This window comes from Rana temporaria, chromosome 6 (genome assembly GCF_905171775.1).
Source record: "Rana temporaria chromosome 6, aRanTem1.1, whole genome shotgun sequence".
In the NCBI taxonomy this organism is placed as follows: domain Eukaryota; kingdom Metazoa; phylum Chordata; class Amphibia; order Anura; family Ranidae; genus Rana; species Rana temporaria.
The window spans coordinates 60481191-60504524 of record NC_053494.1 but is presented as its reverse complement, the minus strand read 5'-3'; the positions used below and the strand labels follow the sequence as shown (position 1 = coordinate 60504524).

Here is a 23334-nt window from a genome sequence, read left to right as displayed (position 1 = left end):
ACACAAAGTGCCTTGACGCGGCCTGCAGCTCACACAGGTATTTACAAATACATGCAATCAAACCTCTGTTTTTTAATGCATACAGCTAGACAGATTAATTTGGTTTAGTGCTTTTTTGGTTGGTAACTTTGAGCCTGGGTATTATGAAAACATTTTTTATATTCCATATATATATTTAATTGCATTCTGCTAAAAACGCATCTCATTTAAAGTCCCAAACCTCCCCCCCCCCCCTTTTATCCATTTACAGGGATGGAGGCCTGTGGTAGTTTCTATCATATGCCTCATTTAAAGTCCCAACCCTATTCCCCCCCCCCTTTTTAATTATCTTGGTGGAATTTGATCACTTCTGCGGTTTTAATTATTTGCGCTATAAACAAAAAAAAGAGCAACAATTTTGAAAAAAACACAATATTTTTAACTTTTTGCTATAATAAATATCCCATTTTAAAAACAACTAATTTGGTATGTATTCTTCTACATATTTTTGTTAAAAAAAATCACAAAAGGCGTATATTGATTGGTTTGCGCAAAAGTTATAGCGCCTACAAAATAGGGGATAGATTTATGGCATTTTTATTATTATTATTTTTTTACTAGTAATGGTGGCGATCTGCGATTTTTATCGTGACTGCGACATTGCGGCGGACATATCGGATACTTTTGACACTATTTTGGGACCATTTACATTTATACAGCGATCAGTGCTATAAAAATGCACTGATCGCTGTATAAATGTCATTGGCAGGGAAGGGGGTTAACACTAGAGGGTGATCAAGGGGTTAAATGTGTTACCTAGGGAGTAATTCTAACTGTAGGGGGAGGGGATTCGCAAGGGGAGGAGACCGATTGGTTTTCCTCTGTACTGGGAACACACGGATCGGTCTCACAGATCCACGTCCCTGCTGTGTGACAGGCAATCGCAGGTGTCTGGCGGTCTTCGCGGCTGCCAGGCACACGCATCGCCTCCCGCGTGCGCCCCCTAGAGGCTCGGGAAGCCGAGGACATCATATGATGGCCGCCTGAAGGGACAGAGGGTTCCTGCGGCCGTCATATTACTATAGCTGGGTAGGGAAGTGGTTAAGTAGCTGGATAATTATGACATGCACTCACCTCATTTATTGGCTCCAACTGTCCTTTTTGATATTCACAATGAAGCAATTGGAAGGCATGAAAGAGAAAAATAAAGCCAATTTAGTGTTTTACAGACCAGGTAAACAATGTGTATGTGTTAAAAATAAATGTCTACTAACATTTAGAAGAAGAAAAATTGTGGAATGTTAATATCTGCTCTTATCTTATCTTTTTTCCCTGCTGGTGCAGATTTATTTTTGCCTTCCTCCAAATCAACTGCAGGTTAAGTGTTCTGATACACCTAAAGTATTACTAAACCCAGGACCCTGTATTTACTATATCTGGTCTCCCACAGTACACAGAACATGGAAATGCATTATTTTAGTAAATATACAGTAAACTGCTAAATACCTTTTCTCATCAGTAGTATATAGCAGTCTTTTGAGTTCTATCAGTGTCCAGCCGAGCACTGGTTAAAGCTTGTAGGAGGAGTTTTTGTTCTCCACTGACTGTCCTATGAGGCTGCATGACCCCTGACCCTCTGTCTGAACAGTGCTGATTGGCCCTGTGCTGATTACATGTACCCTCCCCCATTAAAAAAAACACACACCAAACTGAGCATGTGCAGAGTGCCTTCTAGGGCTCTCTTCTATCGGAAGATGAATTGGGGACTGTGGAAACAGGGAAGGACCATAGAAGATAGGATCAAACAGCCTTTTTACACAATGCAGAGAATTAACCACTTTGTTTCCACAGTGAGTATAACAAGCATGATTTACTGCATATACAGACTGATTGTACTGTTGTGGGTTTAGTAACACTTTAAATGTAAGTTGTTTTGTATTTCTTTTTTCTTTTTTTTATCAATGGATGTGTATTTTTTTACCCTATGTAACAATTATCCAACAACATCATTATAAGCTGTATTTAGCATTGTATCATTGTGCTTCAGTCTATCAAGGTACAGTGCCTTAAAAAAGTAATCATACCCCTTGACATTTTCCATATTTTGTCATGTTACAACCATATAAGTAAATGTATTTTATTGGGATTTTATGTAAAAGACCAGCACAAAGTGGCACATAATTGTGAAGTGGAATGAAAACGATAAAAGGTTTTCAATTTTTTTTTTACAAATAAATACATGAAAAGTGTGGCGTGCGTTTGTATTCAGCCCCCCCGAGTCAATATTTTGTAGAACCTCCTTTTGCTGTAATTACAGCTGAATTTTTTTTTGTATTTGTCTCTACCAGCTTTGCACATCTAGAGAGTAACATTTTTGCCCATTCCCCTTTGCAAAATAGCTCAAGCTCTTTCAGATTGGATGGATAGCGTCGGTGAACAACAATTTTCAAGTTTTGCCACAGATTCTCAATTGGATTTAGGTCTGAACTTTGACTGTGCCATTCTAACAAATGAATATGCTTTGATTTAAAACATTTCCTTGTAGCTCTGGCTGTATGTTTAGGGTCCTTGTTCTGCTAGAAAGTGAACCTCCGCCCCAAGTCTTTTGCAGACTCTAAGGCCCCGAACACACGTCCGAGGAACTCGACGGGCAAAACTCATCGTTTTGTTCATCGAGTTCTGTGTGAAGCCGCCAAGGATCTCGGCGAGCCAACTTTCCTCATTGAACAACGAGGAAATAGAGAACATGTTCTCTATTTGGCTCGACGAGGAACTTGTCGGCTTCCTCGGCCGAAAGTGTACACATGGCCGGGTTTCTCGGCAGAATTCAGCTCCGATCGAGTTTCTGGCTGAATTCTGCCGAGAAACTCGGTCGTGTGTACGGGGCCTAACAGGTTTTCTTCTAAGATGGCCCTGTATTTGGCTCCATCCATCTTCCCATCAACTCTGACCAGCTTCCCTGTCCTTGCTAAAGAAAATCAATCCCACAACATGATGCTGCCACCACCATGCTTCACGGTGGGGATGGTGTGTTCAGGGTGATGTGCAGTTTTCATTTTCCACCACACATACAGTAGTGTTTTGTTTTTATGCCAAAAAGTAAAATTTTGGTCTCATCTGACTAGAGCACCTTCTTCCACATATTTGCTGTGTCCCCCCATAAACAAACTGCAAATGGGACGTCTTATGTCATTCTTTCAACAATGGCTTCCTTCTTGCCACTCTCCCATAAAGGCCAGATTTGTGGAGTGCATGACTAATAGTTGTCCTGTGGACAGATTTTCTAACCTGAGTTGTGGATCTCTGCAGCTCCTCCAGAGTTACCATGGGCCTCTTGGCTGCTTCTCTGATTAAGACTCTCCTTCCCTGGCCTGTCAGTTTAGGTGGACGGCCATGTCTTGGTAGGTTTGCTGTTGTGCCATACTCTTTCCCTTTTTGAATGATGGATTGAACAGTGCTTCGTGAGATGTTCAAAGCTTGGGATTTTTTTTATAACCTAACACTGCTTTAACCACTTCAATACCAGGCACTTTCCCCCCTTGCTGCCCAAGCCAATTTTCAGCTTTCAGTGCTGTCACACTGACAAGTGCGCGGTCATGCTACACTGTGCCTAAACACATTTTTTATTATTTTGTTCCCACAAATAGAGCTTTCTTTGGGTGGTATTTGATCACCTCTGGGATTTTTATTTTCATTAAACAAATAAAAAAAGACAGAAAATTTTGATTTTTTTTTTTGTTTCTGTTACAAAACTTTGTAAATAAGTAAGTTTTCTCCTTCACTGATGGGCACTGATGAGGCTGCACTGACGGGCACTTATATGGTGGCAATAATGGGCACAGATCAGGTGGCACTAATGAGGCGGCACTGATGGGCACTGGTGATGGGAACTAATATGCGGCACTGATAGGTGGCACTGATATGCAGCACTGATGGGCACTGATAGGCGACATTGCTGGGGCACTGAAAGGCAACACTGATGGGCACTGATAGATGGCACTGATGGGCACTAATAGGTGGCACTAATGGACACTGATGTGTGGCACTGATGTACACTGATAGATGGCACTGATGGGCATCAATAATTGGCAGGTACTGGCAGGCATTAGTGATGGGCACTGATTGGCACCCCTGGTGGCCATGGGTGGCATATCTGGTGGTCAAAAGTGGTGGGCATCCCTGGTGGTCCAGAATGAGCATCCTCAGGGGGGGCTGCGCTGATAATCCATAAGCGCAGACCCCCCCTGACAGAGGAGCAGCTGATCGGCTCTCCTCTACTCGTGTCTGACAGACACGAGTGAGGAAAAGTCAATACACGGCTTTTCCTGTTTACACTGTGATCAGCTGTGATTGGACACAGCTGATCACATGGTAAAAAGTCTCCGTCAGAGACTCTTTACCTAGTTCAGGGTTGCGGTGTGTCAGACAGACACGCCACACCACGCCCGCCCCGCGCTGTGCACCACCGCGGGGCGGGCGCCGGCTAGTTATTCTGATCACGTCATATGACATCAGATCAGAATAACTAAACCACTTTGCCAATGTCATTTTGCTATATGGCGGGCGGCAAGTGGTTAAACTTCTCCACAACTTTATCCCTGACCTGTCTGGTGTGTTCCTTGGCCTTTATGATGCTGTTTGCTCACTAAAGTTCTCTAACAAACCTCTGAGGGCTTCACAGAACAGCTGTATTTATACTGAGATTAAATTACACACTCTATTTCTAATTAAGTGACTTCTGAAGGCAATTGGTTCCACTAGATTTTAGTTAGGGGTATCATAGTAAAGGGGGCTGAATACAGATGCACGCCACACTTTTCAGATACTTATTTGTAAACAATTTTGAAAACCATTTCTCATTTTCTTTCAACTTCGCAATTATGTGTCCTTACATAAAATCCCAATAAATGCCAAAATGTGGAAAATTTCAAGGGGTTTGAATACTTTTTCAAGGCATTGTACGTTGGCTGTTTTTACTGGGAATACACTGTGCTGTTTACATCGTCACTTATTTTTTCTATAGTGAAATAATTAGCTGTCTTGTTATGAAAGTATTAAAACCTCTTTGCTATGGGTTAAATTCTAGTCATTACTAGTTAGTTAACAAAACGGCCCTTGGTAGCACTAATCATTAACACTCATTAATCTGGCTCTTATCAAGTGCTCCCTATGGTTTAAGAATCGCAGTCTAATGATCAATGCTTCGGACTAATTTGAAGTAATTCTTCCACATCTGCCTGCAACTAATAAGCTCTTTTGACCTATCTAGTAGGTAAGCATGCTTTTATTATTTTCACTATTGTAGATTTGATAATGTATTCAAAGCTGTACATTTTGAGACAAATATACACTGTTAGCTTTAAACCCTGGTACATATGAGCTGAATTCAGGCCATGTGTACAGCAGCCTGTCCATCACACGCCGGCTGAAGGTGCTGGAGAAACCGCAGCCGATCGACATCCCATCATTGGCTTGCGAGCTCTGACCGGTGTGTTCTTGCAGGGGGGCAGTCCGCCTGTCAGAACACAGTGGATTTGAGTTACTAAATGAAAATAAACTATGCACTTTGCAAAGTGTAGAGCAGTTTCTCCAGAGTTTAGTAAAGGAGCTAGAAGCTATGCTGACTTTCATCATCCAATCATGTGCAGCCAAAAAATGTATTTTAGGGAGAGTCACCTCAAACTCAATGGAGCAAAAACAGAACTCCTTCAACTCCATGCAAACCGAAAGAAACTGGCCAGAACTCACTGGACACCACCACCCATCCTGGGACAAACCATCACCCCAAGCACCAAAGTCAAAAGTCTCGGAGTCATTTTTGACTCTGACATGACAATGGATACACAAATAGGATCAGTAGTTAGTGGATCCCACCATCTTCTATGTCTCCTACAAAGAATTGTCCCCTTCATCCCCAAAGAAGACACAGCAGTAGTGGTAGGGACAATTATTAACTCTAGGTTAGATTATGCAAATTCCCTCTACCTCGGACTCCCAAAATACCAGCTTGCCCATCTCCAAGTCGTCCAGAACACTGCAGCACGACTGGTAACAGGGAAAAAACCCTGGGAATCAATCACCCCGTCCGTGAGATCCCTCCATTGGTTCCCCGTAAAAGACAGAGTCACATTTAAGGCCCTATGCCTGACGCACAAATGTGTACACGGAAGTGCTCCCCAATACCTATGTGAGAAAATAAAACAACAAAACCCCAATCGAGTTCTTCGATCAACTAACCAAAAATTACTACAAATCCCCAAAGCCCGCTACAAGAACAAAGGAGAACGTCGATTTGCAGTCCAAGGACCTCGACTGTGGAACACATTACCAACTAACATCCGAACGGAAATTGATCACTTGGCCTTCAGAAAAAAACTCAAGACCCACCTATTCTGAGGGAGAAACAGAAGGAAAATGGATACCAAGCGCCTTGAAGCGATTCAGTTCGCAATTGTTGCGCTATACAAGTTATTCACTCACTTACTTGCATGTGATTGGGTTTTCTTTGCAAAGTGAAGCCTTACCTCATTTACTAAGCTCTGGAGCTACTGCGTTTGCCTTTAGTAAATATATCCCAATAGCTAAGCGGGGAGATCACTGTACTAACATCACATAGTACAGTGAGCTCCTCAGTTTTTGTTTTTCAGCCTGTTGGGTTGAACTAAAAAAAAAACTGTCAGTGTGTACCAGGTTTAAGGCCCTGTTCACCCAGGTGCATGAAAATGTGAGGAGCAGCACTTTTTACTTGATGGGTGCTCCATGACACTAAGGATGCAAAAAGGATGCAGCAAGAGAATCAATAGACATCATCATTTAGAAAAGTTCCTTGCTCTTATTCCACATTAGCTCTGTGTCTGAAGTTGCAGTCCCATTCGTCTATATCAGGGGTATTGAGTTCAAACTCAAAGAGATCCATTCCATAAAACTGTCTTCCAGCAGAGGTCTGAATCTCATGTTTGTGCTATGACTCAGATAGGATATTAAATATGTAATCATTGTACATCTGTCAAACAATAGACCCACATCACAGTGCCCCCTTACATCAGGCATCATTTGGCTAAGATGGCAACATGTCAAAAACACACATCCACCCTATTAACGCCGCTAAAATATGTATTCCACAAAAATGGAAATGCGCAGATCCCCCTTCAATTGGGCAATGGATAGCTGTGGTGAACGAAATTAACCTGATGGAATAATTGACGACCGCATTAAACCGAAAGGAGGAAAAATTCAGCAAAACCTGGTTTTGCTGGCACGATTTCCGATTGCCCCAAGACTATAACTCAGGGGTGCCCAACCTTTTGGAGTGTGAGGGCCACTTAAGTGACTTGGTAACTGGTCGCGGGCCGCAATCAGTGGAGCGGGCGGATGGCGGGCGAGCCAGTGAGTGGGCAGATGGCAGGTCCATGTCCGCTCTGCATATGCAGAGCGGACACAACCAGATCTGTTTATTTTTTATTTTTTATTAGTCTTTATTTACATTTTTTCTTTTACAAAGATAATCACATTACAACTTTTCATGCGGAACATCTTATTCAATACTTCTACTTGAAGGTAGGACACAAGTCAGAAGATTTGGGGGGAGTGGGGATAGGGGGAAAGCGCAAGTTTTAACCATTAGTTGGTGAAGTTATATATTAGATCCTACATCAATGATGAGTGTGTGGCCGTAACCAAATTAGCATATGTCAAAAATTAAAGATAAAAAGGGAAAGAAAGATTAAGTGAGCAGAAAGTGACCTCAGAGGTGGTCATTAGAAATAGGGGTTACTATAGGCCTCACAGAAGTGATCTTGTTCCTTTTGAATATAAACTCTTTAATTATGGTATCAAAAATTTATTTTAAATAGTATTCAAAAAGGTAGGTACAAAATATACAGTACAGTCTTATAAAACATGGTGTCAAATGATGGATGTCTAACCATGAACACATACAACGTACGAGACATACAATGGACAACATAAAATCACAACACTGTCCGGACATGCAGGGGTCAGTCATTAGTTGTCAGCACTGTGGTAGTCATGTATTTTGAGTACTGGACAGTGGCGGCCCGTCCATAGGGGGCGCCCGGGCGCCGCCCCCCCCTCCCCCAGCCAGTAAAAAAAAAAAAAAAAAAAACTTTTTTTTTTTTTTTTTAAACATGTCCCTTTAAAAAAACGAAAAAAAAAAAAAATCCTTATGTGCACTGTGTCCCGGCACCGGGCGCCGGGCATAGTGCGGTTTGGGTAGAGCTACGTCTGTGCAATTGCAGACGCGGCGCTACACTGGCAGCTAAAATATGCCTTTGTGGCGCAAACCGACGCGCCACTATTTCCGGAGCGATGGCCGGGCGGGTGCAGTGAGTGCACACAGTGCATAGAACTATTTCACATCCCCAGTGGGCGGTGCTTTCTTTCACAGTCTCCAAGCACAGGAAGTGACCTCAGCGCTGCAGCTCAATAGAACACGCACGGCCTGAGTGAGAGGATCTGCTGCAAAGAGGTAGGGAACTAACTGAAGCCATGCCTTCCCCCCCAGTCCCCCATGTGAGAAATATATTTTCGGGCAAAATCGCGGCACCCTCCAGCACTAACCCCCCCACTTATTAAAACTTTTTTAATGTACCATCTGGCCGAATAGGCGGCCGTCAGGACCCCCCCCCCCCCCCCTGCTTATTGAAAGTTTCTGGGCGGTTGTCACTGATAATGATTTTTAATGTTCAATGCAATGCATATTATGGGTGAAATGCCAGCTGTCAGCAGCCTGAGCCCAGGAGAAGATGGGGAACTACAAGTCCCAGCAGGTTATAATATAAGGCTCCTAGGTGGATGGGTGTCTTATATTATAACCTGCTGGGACTTGTAGTTCCCCATCTTCTCCTGGGCTCAGGTGCATGCAATCCACCATCTATGGGACTACAAGTCCCAGCAGTGAGAAAAACTAGACAAAGATGATGGATTGCATGCACCTGAGCCCCAGGAGACGATGGAGAACTACAAGTCCCAGCAGGTTATATAAAGCTCCGAGGTGGATGGATGACTGGACAGTGACACAGTGGGGACAATTGGCACAGCGACAATTAAAGGGCACAGTGGTGACAATTGGCACAGTGACCACAATTGATGGCATGGCACAGTGGCTGCATTTGATGGCATGGTACAGTGGCTGCATTTGATGGCATGGCACAGTGGTGACAATTGATGGCACAGTGACCACAATTGATGGCATGGCACAGTGGTGACAATTGATGGCACAGTGACCACAATTGATGGCATGGCACAGTGGCGACAATTGATGGCATGGTACAGTGGCTGCATTTGATGGCATGGCACAGTGGTGACAATTGATGGCACAGTGACCACAATTGATGGCATGGCACAGTGGTGACAATTGATGGCACAGTGACCACAATTGATGGCATGGCACAGTGGCTGCATTTGATGGCATGGTACAGTGGCTGCATTTGATGGCATGGCACAGTGGTGACAATTGATGGCACAGTGACCACAATTGATGGCATGGCACAGTGGTGACAATTGATGGCACAGTGACCACAATTGATGGCATGGCACAGTGGCTGCATTTGATGGCATGGTACAGTGGCTGCATTTGATGGCATGGTACAGTGGCTGCATTTGATGGCATGGCACAGTGGTGACAATTGATGGCACAGTGACCACAATTGATGGCATGGTACAGTGGCTGCATTTGATGGCATGGCACAGTGGTGACAATTGATGGCACAGTGACCACAATTGATGGCATGGCACAGTGGTTGCATTTGATGGCATGGCACAGTGGTGCGAATTGATGGAACAGTGGCTGCATTTGATGGGCACAGTGAGGCTGCGATTTTTTTTTCTTCGTTTGCGCCCCCCCAAAAATTTTGAGCACCAGCCGCCACTGGTACTGGATAGGGAATACAGTAGTGTGGAAGACAGTCAGGGACAAATAGTATCACCTGACATCCAGACTAATTTATCCAATGAGTGCATTCACTAGTGGCTGAGCCCTGGGGGTGTGGGAGAGAGAAGGGGGATAGAATAAGTAAGGTAATACAGCTGCAGCAGCGGGTTAGTTGCGGTACGAGGGGGGAACAATAATGTTGAGTGGGATTCATCAATTGATTATTAATATTGTGTTATGTTCCCATCGTCCGCTGATGATGGACATATAGCCCCTAGTATTAGTAAATGAAACCATGCAGAGTTCAGTCCCTCAAGGTATTTGGGTGGGCAGAAGATTAGGGAATATATCACACATGACTTGATGTGGGTCCAATTAGTATTCCCAGGAACCCTTGTATATGAACTTGATTATTTGCTGGGTTGCAAGGCTGCTGTGTACTGCATAATGGTAGCTGTAAGGACTGTGAATATCTTGTAGTGCGCAGGTGTATCCGTCTCACTGGTATGATGTTAGTACAAGATAATACAGGGTTTAGCACAATAAGCCGTCTGTACGATTACTGAAACAATGTATTTCATCCGAATCAGGATTATGTTTCATTGGAATCAAGGTACAGTATTTTTTAGAAAAGTTGATAGTGGCTTCAGCACAATGCAGTGATCGGGTTACAGTGTTAGTATAAAGCAGTGCAAAGTTCAGCACGAAAGGCAGTCTGTACAATTCCTGAGACAGTACAATTCAACCGAATCAGGATTATATATCATGGAATTAGGGTACAGACCTTTTGTTAGTAGCAGCTTCCGCACAGTGCAGAGATCGGGGTTATGGAGAGCCTAGTCAAAAGATCTTGCGGAGGCTCCTGGACGTCCAGGAAGAAGCTACGCCATTGGGTACGGCGAAACGCGTCGACGTCACCATCCGACGCTGGTCACGTGACTCCATCGGCGTGTGGATGAGATAGAAGTACACTGCTGCTCTCTCAGCTGCTACTCACTCTGGCCTCACAAAACAGCTGAAATGGTTAAATAATACTGTTTTTTGAGCTTAGGGAGGGTCTTATGATGTTTACTAAACGCTTATAAACGCAAACGCAGTAAAACGCTGCGAAATTCGCGGCAAAACGGGTGTTTTAAACGCCAGTTTTTGCGTTTGTCTTTATATAAGTTTGCATCTGCGTCTCGTGTGCATGGGGCCTTACTTTTATCATATTGGACTTTGCTGCTTTATTTTTGTTTTTTGTAATAGCCTGTTCTTACTGTACACATTTTGTTGATGGTCTTGCTCTGCCCTGTCTGGTGTACTCAATAAAAAAACGTTAAAATGTAAAAAAAAACACACATCCTTTCAATTACAGGCTAGGGAAATGCTTTGAAGACATACAAGGTGTTATGGAGGAATAATATTTTCACGGGTAGTCTCTGGTAGCACATATTTAGCTGAGGAATGTATTGTTAATTTCTTTTACAATTATCTTGGCTTTTATACACAGCAATTCTATTAAACTTTTATTAGGAATTAAAAGACTTATAAATATACAATAGTATTAAAATTGCAGCAAGACCAGGTAAGTGAGCAAGATTAGGCCATAATGTACTAGAAACACAGGGCCCATCAAACTATGTATTACTTTTCCTTTAGTTGTGGGGATGATGATGTAATGAGGTGTTCTGTAGACCAAATTAGTAGCTAGCAGTGTAGACTGACAATACTCCACTGATACAATACAGTGAGCGAGCAGTGTCATCCTAGTATGGAAAGTGTATTACTAGCAAGATCATCAGGTAAAAATAGAGGAAACAGACTTGAAAAAAAATGTAAACAAGGCACACCGCTGATCTGTCAGTGAGGAAAATAGAGATCTTGGGGCAGATCCACAAAGATCTGCCCCTGCGCATCGTATCTGAGATACGCTACGCCGCCGTACCTTACCTGGCTTTGGTTCAAATCCATAAAGAATTTGCGCCGTAAGTTATGGCGGCGTAGTGTATCTCAAGCGGCGTAAAGGAGCGGAATTGAAATGCGCAAGTAGGGGGCGTGTTTCATTTAAATGAAGCGCGTCCCCGCGCTGAACGAACTGCGCATGCCCCGTTCCTAAATTTCCCGCCGTGCATTGCGCTAAATGATGTCGCAAGGACGTCATTGTTTTGACGTGGACGTAAATTACGTCCATCCCGATTCACAGACGACTTGATTGATTGATTGATTGATTTTTGAGCTTAATTAGGCGCCAAATGCCCACTGTGAAGTGAGCGTCTTACGCAAACGAAAATAAAATTTTTAAATTATACGCGGGAACGACGGCCATACTTAACATTGCGTACGCCACCAAATAGCAGGTTTAACTATATGCCGGAAAAAGCCGACTAGAGACGACGTAAAAGAATGCGACGGCCGCTCGTACATTCGTGGATCGTCGAAAATAGCTAATTTGCATACTCAACGCGGAAAACGACATGAACGCCACCAAGCGGACGCCGAAGAATTGCATCTTAGATCCGAAGGCGTAGAAAGACGTACGCCTGTCGGATCTAACCCAGATGCCGTCGTATCTTGTTTTGAGGATTCAAAACAAAGATACCACGTGGGAAATTTGAAAGTACGCCGGCGTATCAGTAAGTACGCCGGCGTATCAGTAGATACGCCGGCGTACTCTCTCTGTGGATCTGCTCCCTTCTGTTTCAGCTAAGCTGAAGCACAATCTCTGTTTTCCTCCAGTGTAACACTCCCCCCACAGTTATGCCGCGTACACACGATCAGTCCTTTCTATGAGAACAGACCGATGGACAGTTTTCATCGGTTAACCGATGAAACTGACTGATGGTCCGTCGCGCTGACGTAAAACACAACGACGTGCTGAAAAAAATGAAGTTCAATGCTTCCAAGAATGCGTCGACTTGATTCTGAGCATGCGTGGGTTTTTAAGCGATGGTTGTGCCTACTAACGATCGTTTTTTTCCCATCGGTTAGGAATCCATCAGTTAAATTTAAAGCAAGTTGGCTTTTTTTTTAACCGATGGTTAAATAACCTATGGGGCCCACACACGATCGGTTTTGACTGATGAAACCGGTCCATCAGACCGTTAACCTCTCGTGTGTACGGGGGCTTGGAAAGCACCTTCCTAGGACACACTTAACCCCTTGATCTCCCCCTAGTGTCTTTTTTTGCACTGATCACTGTATTGGTGTCACTGGTCTCCAAAAAGTGTCAGTTAGGGTCAGACCCCTTTCACACTGGAGAGGTTTGCAGGCGCTATTGCGCTAAAAATAGCACCTGCAAACCAACCCTAAACAGCTGCTTCTGTTTCTCCAGTGTAAAAGCCTGAGGGCTTTCACACTGGAGCGGTGCGCTAGCAGGACGGGAGCGGTGAAGGAGCTCCTTCACCACTCCCGCCCATTGAAATCAATGGGACAGTGCGGCTATACTGCCGGCAATGCGCCTCTGTAGAGGCGGATTGCGGGCGGTTTTAACCCTTTCTCGGCCGCTAGCAGAGGGGAAAATCGGCCAAATAGTGATGCAAAATTAGCGCTAAAGCGCCGCTAAAATTGGCTGCGCTTTACCGCCACTGCACCCCCTGCCCCAGTGTGAAAGGGGCCTCAGATTTGCCCACCACAATGTCGCAGTTTTGCTATTTTTAGATATATATATATATAAATAAATAAAAATGCCATAACTCTAACCCATAGTTTGTAAACGTGATAACTTTTGCGCAAACCAATCAATAAATGCTTATTGGGATTTTTTTTTTTTTTTGTTTATTGGGAATGTTTTATAGCAGAAATAAGTAATATTGTTTTTTATTCTTTTATTTTTATTTTGGTATAGCTTCGCACGACTGCGCAATTGTCAGTTAAAGCAACCCAGAGCATTATAGCAAAAAATGACCTGGTCAGGAAGCGGGTAAAACCTTCTGGGACTGAAGTGGTTAATTTACTCAATACCTGAGTAGACAGAAGGTGACAGAAATGTATTAGCTTAAAACATGTAGGAGGTTTTCCTCTGATTTTGTGATCTCTGAAAGTACTATAAGCCGGAACCTTGTTGATTGTCAATATAACCTGTGACCTTCTAGTAAAGTGCCAGCTCATCTTCCTAGCAAACGCTCAGTAGTAAGGGGAGGGAGGCCGATCTTTGTATTGTTCTGACATCAGAGGACAGATCGTAGCTTAGAAATTAGCTGAGGCTGTAACCATAGAAACATCTGTGAAGGATGGCACGGCTGCAGACCCTCTCACCTCTCCTGGGAGATGGGAATCAGACACCACCAATGAATCCTCTGGTGTGCCTTAAGCATTTGCAACAAGTACAAAAAAAAAAAACACACTTCTCTGGATATACATGGTTTGATCACATAAATCCCATATCATCTCTTGTAGGCATAAATCTAATCACAGGATGTACAAGCAGACAGACTTGTCTTATTGGCAATGGTAAGGTTATTTAAATGTCATTTGACATCAGATACAGTATCAGAAACAAAAGAGTGGCATCATAGAAAATGCATGTACAGTGGAGAGAGCACAGGATCTTTCTATGCCTTTGATGCACCAAATCAGCCAATCAAATGTAAGCCTACATAGTGACAGCCTGGGAATGACAGTTTGAATCTCATTGGTTGTTATGTAATAGCATGATCTATCTGGGATCAAAGGTAACATTTCTGTCGTTGCAGATGACACCAAGCTATGCAGTGGAATAACGTCCTTACAGAATGTCTCCAATTTACCGACCTTAATGCTCTGTCTGATTGGGCGACTATGTGGCAGATGAGGTTTAAAGTTGATAAATGAAAAGTTATGCACTTGGGGGGCTAAGAATATGCATGCATCATACATACTACAACTGGGGGGATCCATAGTGGAGAAGGATCTGGGGGTCTTGGTAGATCATAAGCTCAATAATGGCATGCAATGACAAGCTGCGGTTTCCAAAGCGAGCAAAGTCATTCTTGTATTAGGAGAGGTATGGACTCCAGAGAGAGAGATATAATTTTGCCCCTGTACAAATCATTAGTAAGACCTCATCTGGAATATGCAGTTCAGTTTTGGGCCCCAGTTCTCAAAAAGGATATCGGGGAACTGGAGAAAGTGCAGAGAAGGGCAACCAAACTTATAAGGGGCATGGAGGAGCTCAGCTATGAGGAAAGATTAGAGGAACTAAATGTATTCACTCTTGAGAAGAGGAGATTAAGGGGGATATGATCAACATGTACAAATATATAAGGGGTCCATAAAGTGAGTGAGTGAGTGAGTGAGTGACTTATATAGCGCAACAAATGCGAACGTAATCGCCTCAAGGCGCTTGACATCCAGAGTCGTACCGGTCCTTCAGAAGAGGTGGGTCTTTAGTTTTTTCCTAAAGGCCCGATGGTTTTCCTCCAAGCGGATGGTAGTGGGTAGAGCATTCCAGAGCCGTGGTCCTTGGACCGAAAATCTGCGTTCTCCCTTCGATTTGTAGCGGGATTTAGGAATTTGGAGAAGGTTTTGGTTGGTTGACCGGAGCATGCGCTTGGTGACGTAGGGTTTTATTTTCTCGCTTAAGTATTGGGGAGCATTCCCCTGTATACATTTGTGGGTGAGGCAGAGTGTCTTGAATGTCACCCTGTCCTGTACGGGCAGCCAGTGGAAGGACCTCAAGACCGGGGAGACTGATTCCCACGGCTTTTTACCAGTTACCAGTCTGGCTGCCGTGTTCTGGACGACTTGTAGACGTGACATCTGGTATTTCGGTAGTCCTAAATAGAGGGAATTTGCGTAGTCGAGTCGTGAGTTGATGATAGTTCCAACCACTACAGCTCTGTCCTCTTCCGGGATGAAGGGGATGAGTCTACGTAGCATGCGGAGCAGATGATGAGAACCGCTGACAACTGATCCTATTTGTGCATCCATCGTCATGTCTGAGTCAAAGATGACTCCGAGACTTTTGACTTTGTTGCTTGGCGCGATGGTTTGTCCGAGGATGGTGGGTGGTGTCCATGTGGTCCTAGAAATGGATTTCCTATTTGCATGAAGGGTGAGTAGTTCTGTTTTGGATCCGTTGAGTTTGAGGGAGCTTTCAGTCATCCAATTGTCGATCAGTGTGAGGCATTTTCATGAAGTTCATGAAATTGTTCTTTTTTGTTGGTGATTCGAAGGTAAAGCTGCGTGTCGTCAGCATAGGAGTGGTAGCGCAGGTCCTGTTTGCTGATGATTTTGAGGAGCGGGCGGATGTAGATATTGAAGAGTACTTGTGAGAGGGGCGATCCTTGCGGGACTCCGCATGTAACGGTCCGTGTTTCTGATGTAAAACCTCCAAGTTTCACGGTCTGAGTGCGATTTCCTAGGAAAGATGCAAACCACGGTAGGGCCGCGTCAGAGACTCCTGCTACTTCTTTGAGTCGTGTGAGCAATATGTTGTGGTCTACCATGTCGAAGGCTGCGCTAAGGTCCAGCAGCACTAGGAGACAGGATTCTCCATCATCTGCTGCTTCGAGGGCGTCATCCCATATCTTGAGAAGAGCCGTTTCTGTGCCGTGGCCTGGGCGAAAACCTGATTGTAGAGGATCTAGGAGTTTGTGATCGTCCAGGTGTGGCTGAAGCTGTTGTACTACTGCTTTCTCCATGATCTTGGAGATCGTGTTGAGGCTTGTTACCGGTCTGCGCTGGTTTGGGTCTTTCGGGTCGAGGTTAGGTTTCTTTAAGAGGGGTTTTATTATGCCTTGCTTGAGGTTGTTCGGGACTATCCCTTCCCTAAATGATTGGTTTATGATGTGCGTTATGGTGGGTGCCAAGATGTCCGTGCATTCTTTCAAAAGTTTTGTAGGAATGATGTAATTCGGTGATGTGTTGTCTCGGAGTTTTCCGATGATGTTTTTTGTGGTGTCGATTGTAATTGGGACCAGCTCAAAAATCGTCGATCATGGATTATTTATGTTGATTTCTTCTTCTTGCTGTATCTGAATGTGGTTGGTGTGTTTTTTCTGTTGAACTGTTGCCCGAATCGTTTCGATTTTGTCGATGAAAAAGTCAGATAGCTCATTGCAGAATTCCTGTGTTTCACTTGCAGGGGGCTCCAAGCAGGAGGGGTTCATAGTCGGGAGCTGGACGGGGAGACGCCGGTCCTGGATCCCACGGAGCTCTGCTAAGAAGGGGCTCGGCGGCGAGTGAGGCCTGGGCGATCCCCGGAGGGGGCTGTGGATGGGTGCCGCTGCGGAGGGGGGGTGTCCCGGAAAGGGGAGAGAACCGAGGTTCGGCACGGATGTAGCTCTGCACAACGCTGACAGGAGCTGCAGCAACACACGTCCGCACGTGAGTCTGTCGGATGCCAAACAGTGTACGACAATGGGGGTACGACTTGGGGTACGACTAAGCTCGAACTTGGTGTTAAATTATTTACTTTATGTCAACACAAAGGACAAGGGGACACTCTTTACGTCTATTTTATCTCCAAATACGGAAAGGTTTCTTCACAGTAAGAGATGTGGAATAGACTCCCTGCAGAGGTGGTTCTGGCCAGCTCAGTAGATTGCTTTAAGAAAGGCCTGGATACTTTCCTAAATGTACATAATATAACTAGGTACTAACATTTATAGGTAAAGTTGTATCCGGGGAATATCCGATTTCCTCTCGGGGGATCAGGAAGGAATTTTTTCCCCTGCTGTAGCAAATTGGATCATGCTCTGCTGTTTTTTTTTGCCTTCCTCTTGATCAACGGTGGGTATAGAATTGGGTATATGGGATTGTATGATTTTTTTTTTATGGTTGAACTGGATGGACTTGTGTCTTTTTTTCAACCTGACTAACTATGTATATATGTAACACATACAGTTTTGCTAAAGCTTGGCATTTTAAAAATAGCTTACACTGTCTTTTTTTAAAAAACAGATTGATGTCGGTTATCAAAAAATTGATATATGACTTCAGCTATGCTCTGTTGTCAAATTATTACTTTATCTGAAGAAAAAGCATTATTTATAATTGTCAGGGTCAAAAAATTATATATTATTATTATTACCGTATTTATCAGCGTATAACGCTCACTTTTTTCCCCTTAAAATCAGGGGCCGATCCACTGTCTGAGCGCCGCCGCCGACATACACACGGGTACACTCAGCTATTCTTGGCCGCGCTCGGCAACGCTCGCGGTCACTCCCTGTGCCGCCTCCTAGCCTTTATGCGAGAGGAGCCGAGCGTGGCCGAGCATAGCCGAGTGTACTGCGCTCGGTATATGTCGGCGGTGGAGCTCAGAGACAGCGCAGTGCCGCTCGCACATGCGCAGTGGGTGCCCGGCCGTGAAGCCGAAAGCTGTCACTGCCGGGTGCCCACACTAGAAATGAAGACGCCGGCCGGCAAGGGGGGGCGAGGAGCGGAGCCCCAGCCGGCGCGTCGCTGGAACCGTGGAGCAGGTAAGTGTCTGTTTATTAAAAGCCAGCAGCTACACTTTTTGTAGCTGCTGACTTTTAATAAACTTAAAAAAAGTCTGGAACACCCCTTTAAGACTGCCCTGCATATAACAAAAAGCAGTGATTATCAAATCCTCTTCTCAGTGACACCCACTACCTTATTTTGCTTTCCACCTTCACCCGTGGGTAAAAAAAGATGGATGCTTACCCCCATTCATAGACATCTTATATTACAGGAAGGCAAATGTAGCCTGATAAGGGTAGCACCATTAATGAGAAATGGGACAACTGCAATAGAGGATAATGCCAACACTAATTTCCCTCTGGTCAGTACTCTTCCTCCACCTTATCCCAAGATTATCAGTTGTTGCTCATAAATAGACAAAGGTGTAGGTCTAGTGCTCTGTGTATACTGTATAGTGCTGTTGACTATATAAATCAAGTTGAACTTACATTTCAACTGTTTCAATACAAGCTCATATAAAAGCAGTCAGCATTGGCAGTGTATTGGCAGTGGCAGTGTATTCATCCACTTGTCCTCAAAATCCCATCCTCCTGTAAATTAATCAAGCCTGCAGGATGACGTCACTATCGGCATCCTGCTTTACGCGTTACAACCCATGGGACTTCTTCAGAAGGTAGGGGCTAGGGGATCACTGCAAACATATAGGGATACTCACACTCATTGCTAAGAAACAATATACACAAAGTTACCGCCATAGCCCAATCCATAACTCAGAAACAGTCAGTAAGCACTCTTAGAAGGGGAAGCCTACCCTTGACTTAACCCTTTACTCAGCAATGTGTCCAAATAAAATGACAGTAAATGAATACATGGAAATGCTTCATGCCTTGACAAAAGACAAGATAATTATACATCTTTCCAAACCAAACTATTTGACAAATATGAAATATAATATATACTGGAAATACCTGGGGGATCAGGAAGGAATTTTTCCCCGGCTGGAGCAAATTGGATCATGCTTTATTGTTTTTTTTTTTTGTTGCCTTCCTCTGCATCTACTGTGGGTATAGGATCGGGTATATGGAGATTTTTGATTTGTGTGTGTGTTTTGTTTTTATTTTGTTTTCTGTAGAGCAATGTAACTATGTAACAAAATGTACTTCTATTCCACATTACAAGTTCATCAAAGCATGGTAAATAAATATCAATAAAATTATACATATAAAAAAATATATATACAAAATGTATATAAAAAAAAAGATATATATATATATATATATATATATATATATATATATATATATATATATATATATATATATATATATATATATATATATATATATATATATATATATATATTTAAGCTTATTTATTATTTTATTAATTATATAATACTTATGAAACCAATAAATGTATCACAAAATATATAAAAATGTATGTGTGAACAATATGTATTAAATATAATGTATTAATAAAATTAGTATACAAATATTACTCTTTAAAAATATGTAAATGTTTAAAAACAATTATAAAAAACCCTTGATAAAAAAATTATTGAAAAAATGACATATACACTGACAGTGATAAAAAATTATGCATATAATTGGAAATGTTGCATGGGAAAAAGAAACTGATCATTAATTTTACCTAATTACATCACTTCACCTCTATCAAGATCCAGCATTACTAGAAAAACTATATCAAATTAAATAAAAAAAAGAACTGGACATCCCTCCAAAATTGATGAAAAGACAAGAAGAAAACTGGTCAGGGAGACCGCCAAGAAGCCTACAGCAACATTAAAGGAGCTGCAGGAATATCTGGCAAGTACTGGCTGTGTGGAACATGTGACAACAATCTTAGTCTTCATATGTCTGGGCTATGGGGTAGAGTGGCAAGACAGAAGCCTTTTCTTACAATGAAAAACATCCAAGCCCAGATACATTTTGCAAAAACACATTTGAAGTCTCCCAAAAGCAAGTGGGAAAATGTGTTATGGTCTGTTGAAACCATGGTTGAACTTTTTGGCCATAATTCCTAAAGATATGTTTGTTGCAAAAATAACACTGCAATATCACCAAAATAACACCACAGTGAAGCATGGTGGCGGCAGCATCATGCTTTGGGGCTGTTTTTCTTCAGCTGGAACAGGGGCCTTAGTCAAGGTAAAGGGAATTATGAACAGTTACAAAAACCAGTCAATATTGGCACAAAACCTTCAGGCTTCTGCTAGAAAGCTGAACATGAAGAGAAAATTCATCTTTTAGCATGACAATGACTCAATGCATACATCCAAATCAACAAAGGAATGGCTTCACCACAAGAAGATTAAAGTTTTGGTATGGACCAGCCAGAACCCAGACCTGAATCTTATTGAAAATCTGTGGGGTGATCTGAAGAGTGCTGAGTGCTGTGAAAAAATCAGAAGGTGCTTCAACAAAGTATTAGTTTAAGGATGTGCACACTTATGCAACCATATTTTTTGTTTTTTATTTTTACTTCCCTCCACCTAGATTTCAGTTTGTTGTTCAATTGAGTTGTATTTTAGAGGTCACAAGGTGGAAAAAGTTCTGAAATTATTTATCTTTGTCTATCTTTTTACATCACAAAAACCTGACATTTTAAGGGGTGTGTAAACTTTTTATATCCACTGTACATGTTCTTTTATTCTTCTTAGGAGTCCTCTTAATATACTGAAGCCCACACGGGCATTCAAGCATATAAATTACCCATTCAGAGCCACAATAAATACAATTCTTCATTTACAAATCCTCTTCTGCAGTGAATACTTGGAACACTTTTTTTTTCTTTCATTGTTATGCCTTACCATTATGCCAGCACAGCCTCCCACATGCAAAAAAATCTAAATAAATACCCTGAACAAAAATAGAAGGTTTTCTGCCTATAGCTTGAAGCTTTGTTTGTAAATACATTTGAAGATATCAGGGAGAATAGGGCCTAAATATTTATCTTTTTTAAGACCTGTCCATTGCTTCTTGATAACATTTTCAAGCTTTTTATGTTGAGCAGCATTATAATCAAGAATAATTGCTGTATCATATTGCTCTTCATTGCATGAGCATTTATCTATTGTTTTCTCCCTTTTAAATCGTCGCTATTCAATTTTTCGGACTTTGTCAATTTCTCCTTCTATATAATTTTTGGTATAACCTTTCTTAAAGTGGTTGTTAAGCCACTTATTGTTTGTGCTACAATCCCCTCTGTTATATGAAATGATTTGCCCCAGTGTACTGTATGTTTTGTAAAAATTACGTCGTTATGTACCTTATTTTATAGCATCGCTCAGCACTCACTTGACAGGCCGCCTCTCTCCTCTCTTGATCTGACAGTAAATATAGCGGTATATAGCGGGATTTTTTACAAAATACATACACTGGGGCAAATAATTTACTATAACAGAGGTGATTGTAGTACAAACACCAAATTATGATAGCAGAAGGAAGGGCGGGCTGGGGAGAGCATTGGAGCTGACAGGCAGGGAGGGGGAGAGAGGACAGAGGAGAGCTGCGGATGAAGGAGGTACGTAAACTGACCACTGTGTCAGGGCTCAGCAGCCATTATAAACTGTGGTCAGAACCAGGCAGGATCAGCCAAGTATTTAAGGTGATAGAAAAGGCCAAATGACACAGCACAAGCACTGTGCTGTATAACATCCAATAAAGGAATAGGATCTTTTATTTTTTATTTTTTTAGGGTTACAAATGCTTTAACAAATCTTTCACCCTCTATTTGAGCTTGTGCTAGAAAAGTTTCTTCCTCTGTACAATTCCACCTCAACTGCATTAGCTGTCATTTAGCAATCTTTACTAACCATGATAAATGACGACAGCTGTCATGAAATATAAATGTGTTTCTATGAGATGGTTTAAAATATGATTTCATGTGAAATGTCCCTCTCTCTGCCATAATTATTAAATCCAAAAATGCAATGCTATTTTTTTCCATGTGTCAGGAAAGGTCAATACTTTTGTTATTATTGTTCTTCATGAAGAGCTGCAGTGATTACCTGGACCCCCTCCCAGATGATCAAAATGTCATCTTTAAAGCATTTGTAGCACAAAAGTTCACGAGGCTCATTGTTCAACATACTCTTTTTCCCACTTAGACACAATGAAATTTGCAATCGCAGTCCATGCAGTCTGATGGTAATTTTTCATACCAGAAATAGTTATGTTTTAATGCAAAATCCAAACCTTTCAACAAAAACATATTCTTTCTCCTCTGAAGTTTTGAATACTTCTCGAATATTTTGTTGTCTTTGCTTCAGTTCAGCCCTGACTCCATTTTTGCCTAGGCAAGAAGGTTGTCACCCTGCTCCTGGTGCCTCTCTAAATATTCAAGTCACATATCTCAGGAGGCATCAGCTTCCACACATTGCAGATGGGAGAGACAAACCTGGCAGTGCATCATCAGAAGCAGTCAGCTTCCTAAGATGTCGGAAAGAAAGATGGCGGTCTTGGTAAGAGGCAGCAAAATGGCAGGTTAAAGCAAAATAAGGCTTGATTCACTCGGTATGTGAGTTAATTTATTTAAGATAACCCAGCGATAAAGTTAAATGGATCTTACCAACTCTTTTTTTTTACAGCTTACATTAATTTTGGATTGTTCTACATTTTGTTTTGAACTATTAACCCTTTGAGTACAACTTGGTTGCCGCTCTCCTCTACTATATAGTGTCTACAGGCTTCACCGTTCCTGACATATCCATTTCACCTTACATTTAAATCTTTAAATTACAATGTGGAGCCGAGCCCCACTATGGAGTCAGCCTAGCAACAGTTGCCCATTACCATAGGTAATACCTCTTCTTACTGACATGGTTCCCTTATTTCTTACTCTTTATATGATTTGCTTGAATTAACATTATGTAACACTGATGCAAAGTAACCCCAAATTGAGCCAAATTAGCCATTTTCCCTCTCCTGTGTCATATGACTCGTTAGTGTTACAAGGTCTCAGGTGTGAATGGGGAGCAGGTGTGTTAAATTTGCTGTTATCGCTCTCACTCTCTCCAACTGGTCACTAAAAGTTCAACATGGCACCTCATGGCAAAGAACTCTCTGAGGATCTGAAAAAAAGATTTGCAGCTCTAC

At 42.5% G+C, this 23334-nt stretch overlaps 1 protein-coding gene across 2 annotated transcripts in view; it reads right to left on the bottom strand.

Annotated features, from left to right (window-relative positions):
* SYT17 (synaptotagmin 17) overlaps positions 1-23334 on the bottom strand; it is a 228729-nt gene that overhangs the window by 171073 nt on the left and 34322 nt on the right. For both annotated transcript variants that reach the window (XM_040356898.1, XM_040356899.1), the window contains exon 2: positions 1114-1131. In XM_040356898.1, the coding sequence (XP_040212832.1) occupies positions 1114-1131 (18 nt within the window). The remainder of the gene's footprint in view (positions 1-1113; positions 1132-23334) is intronic.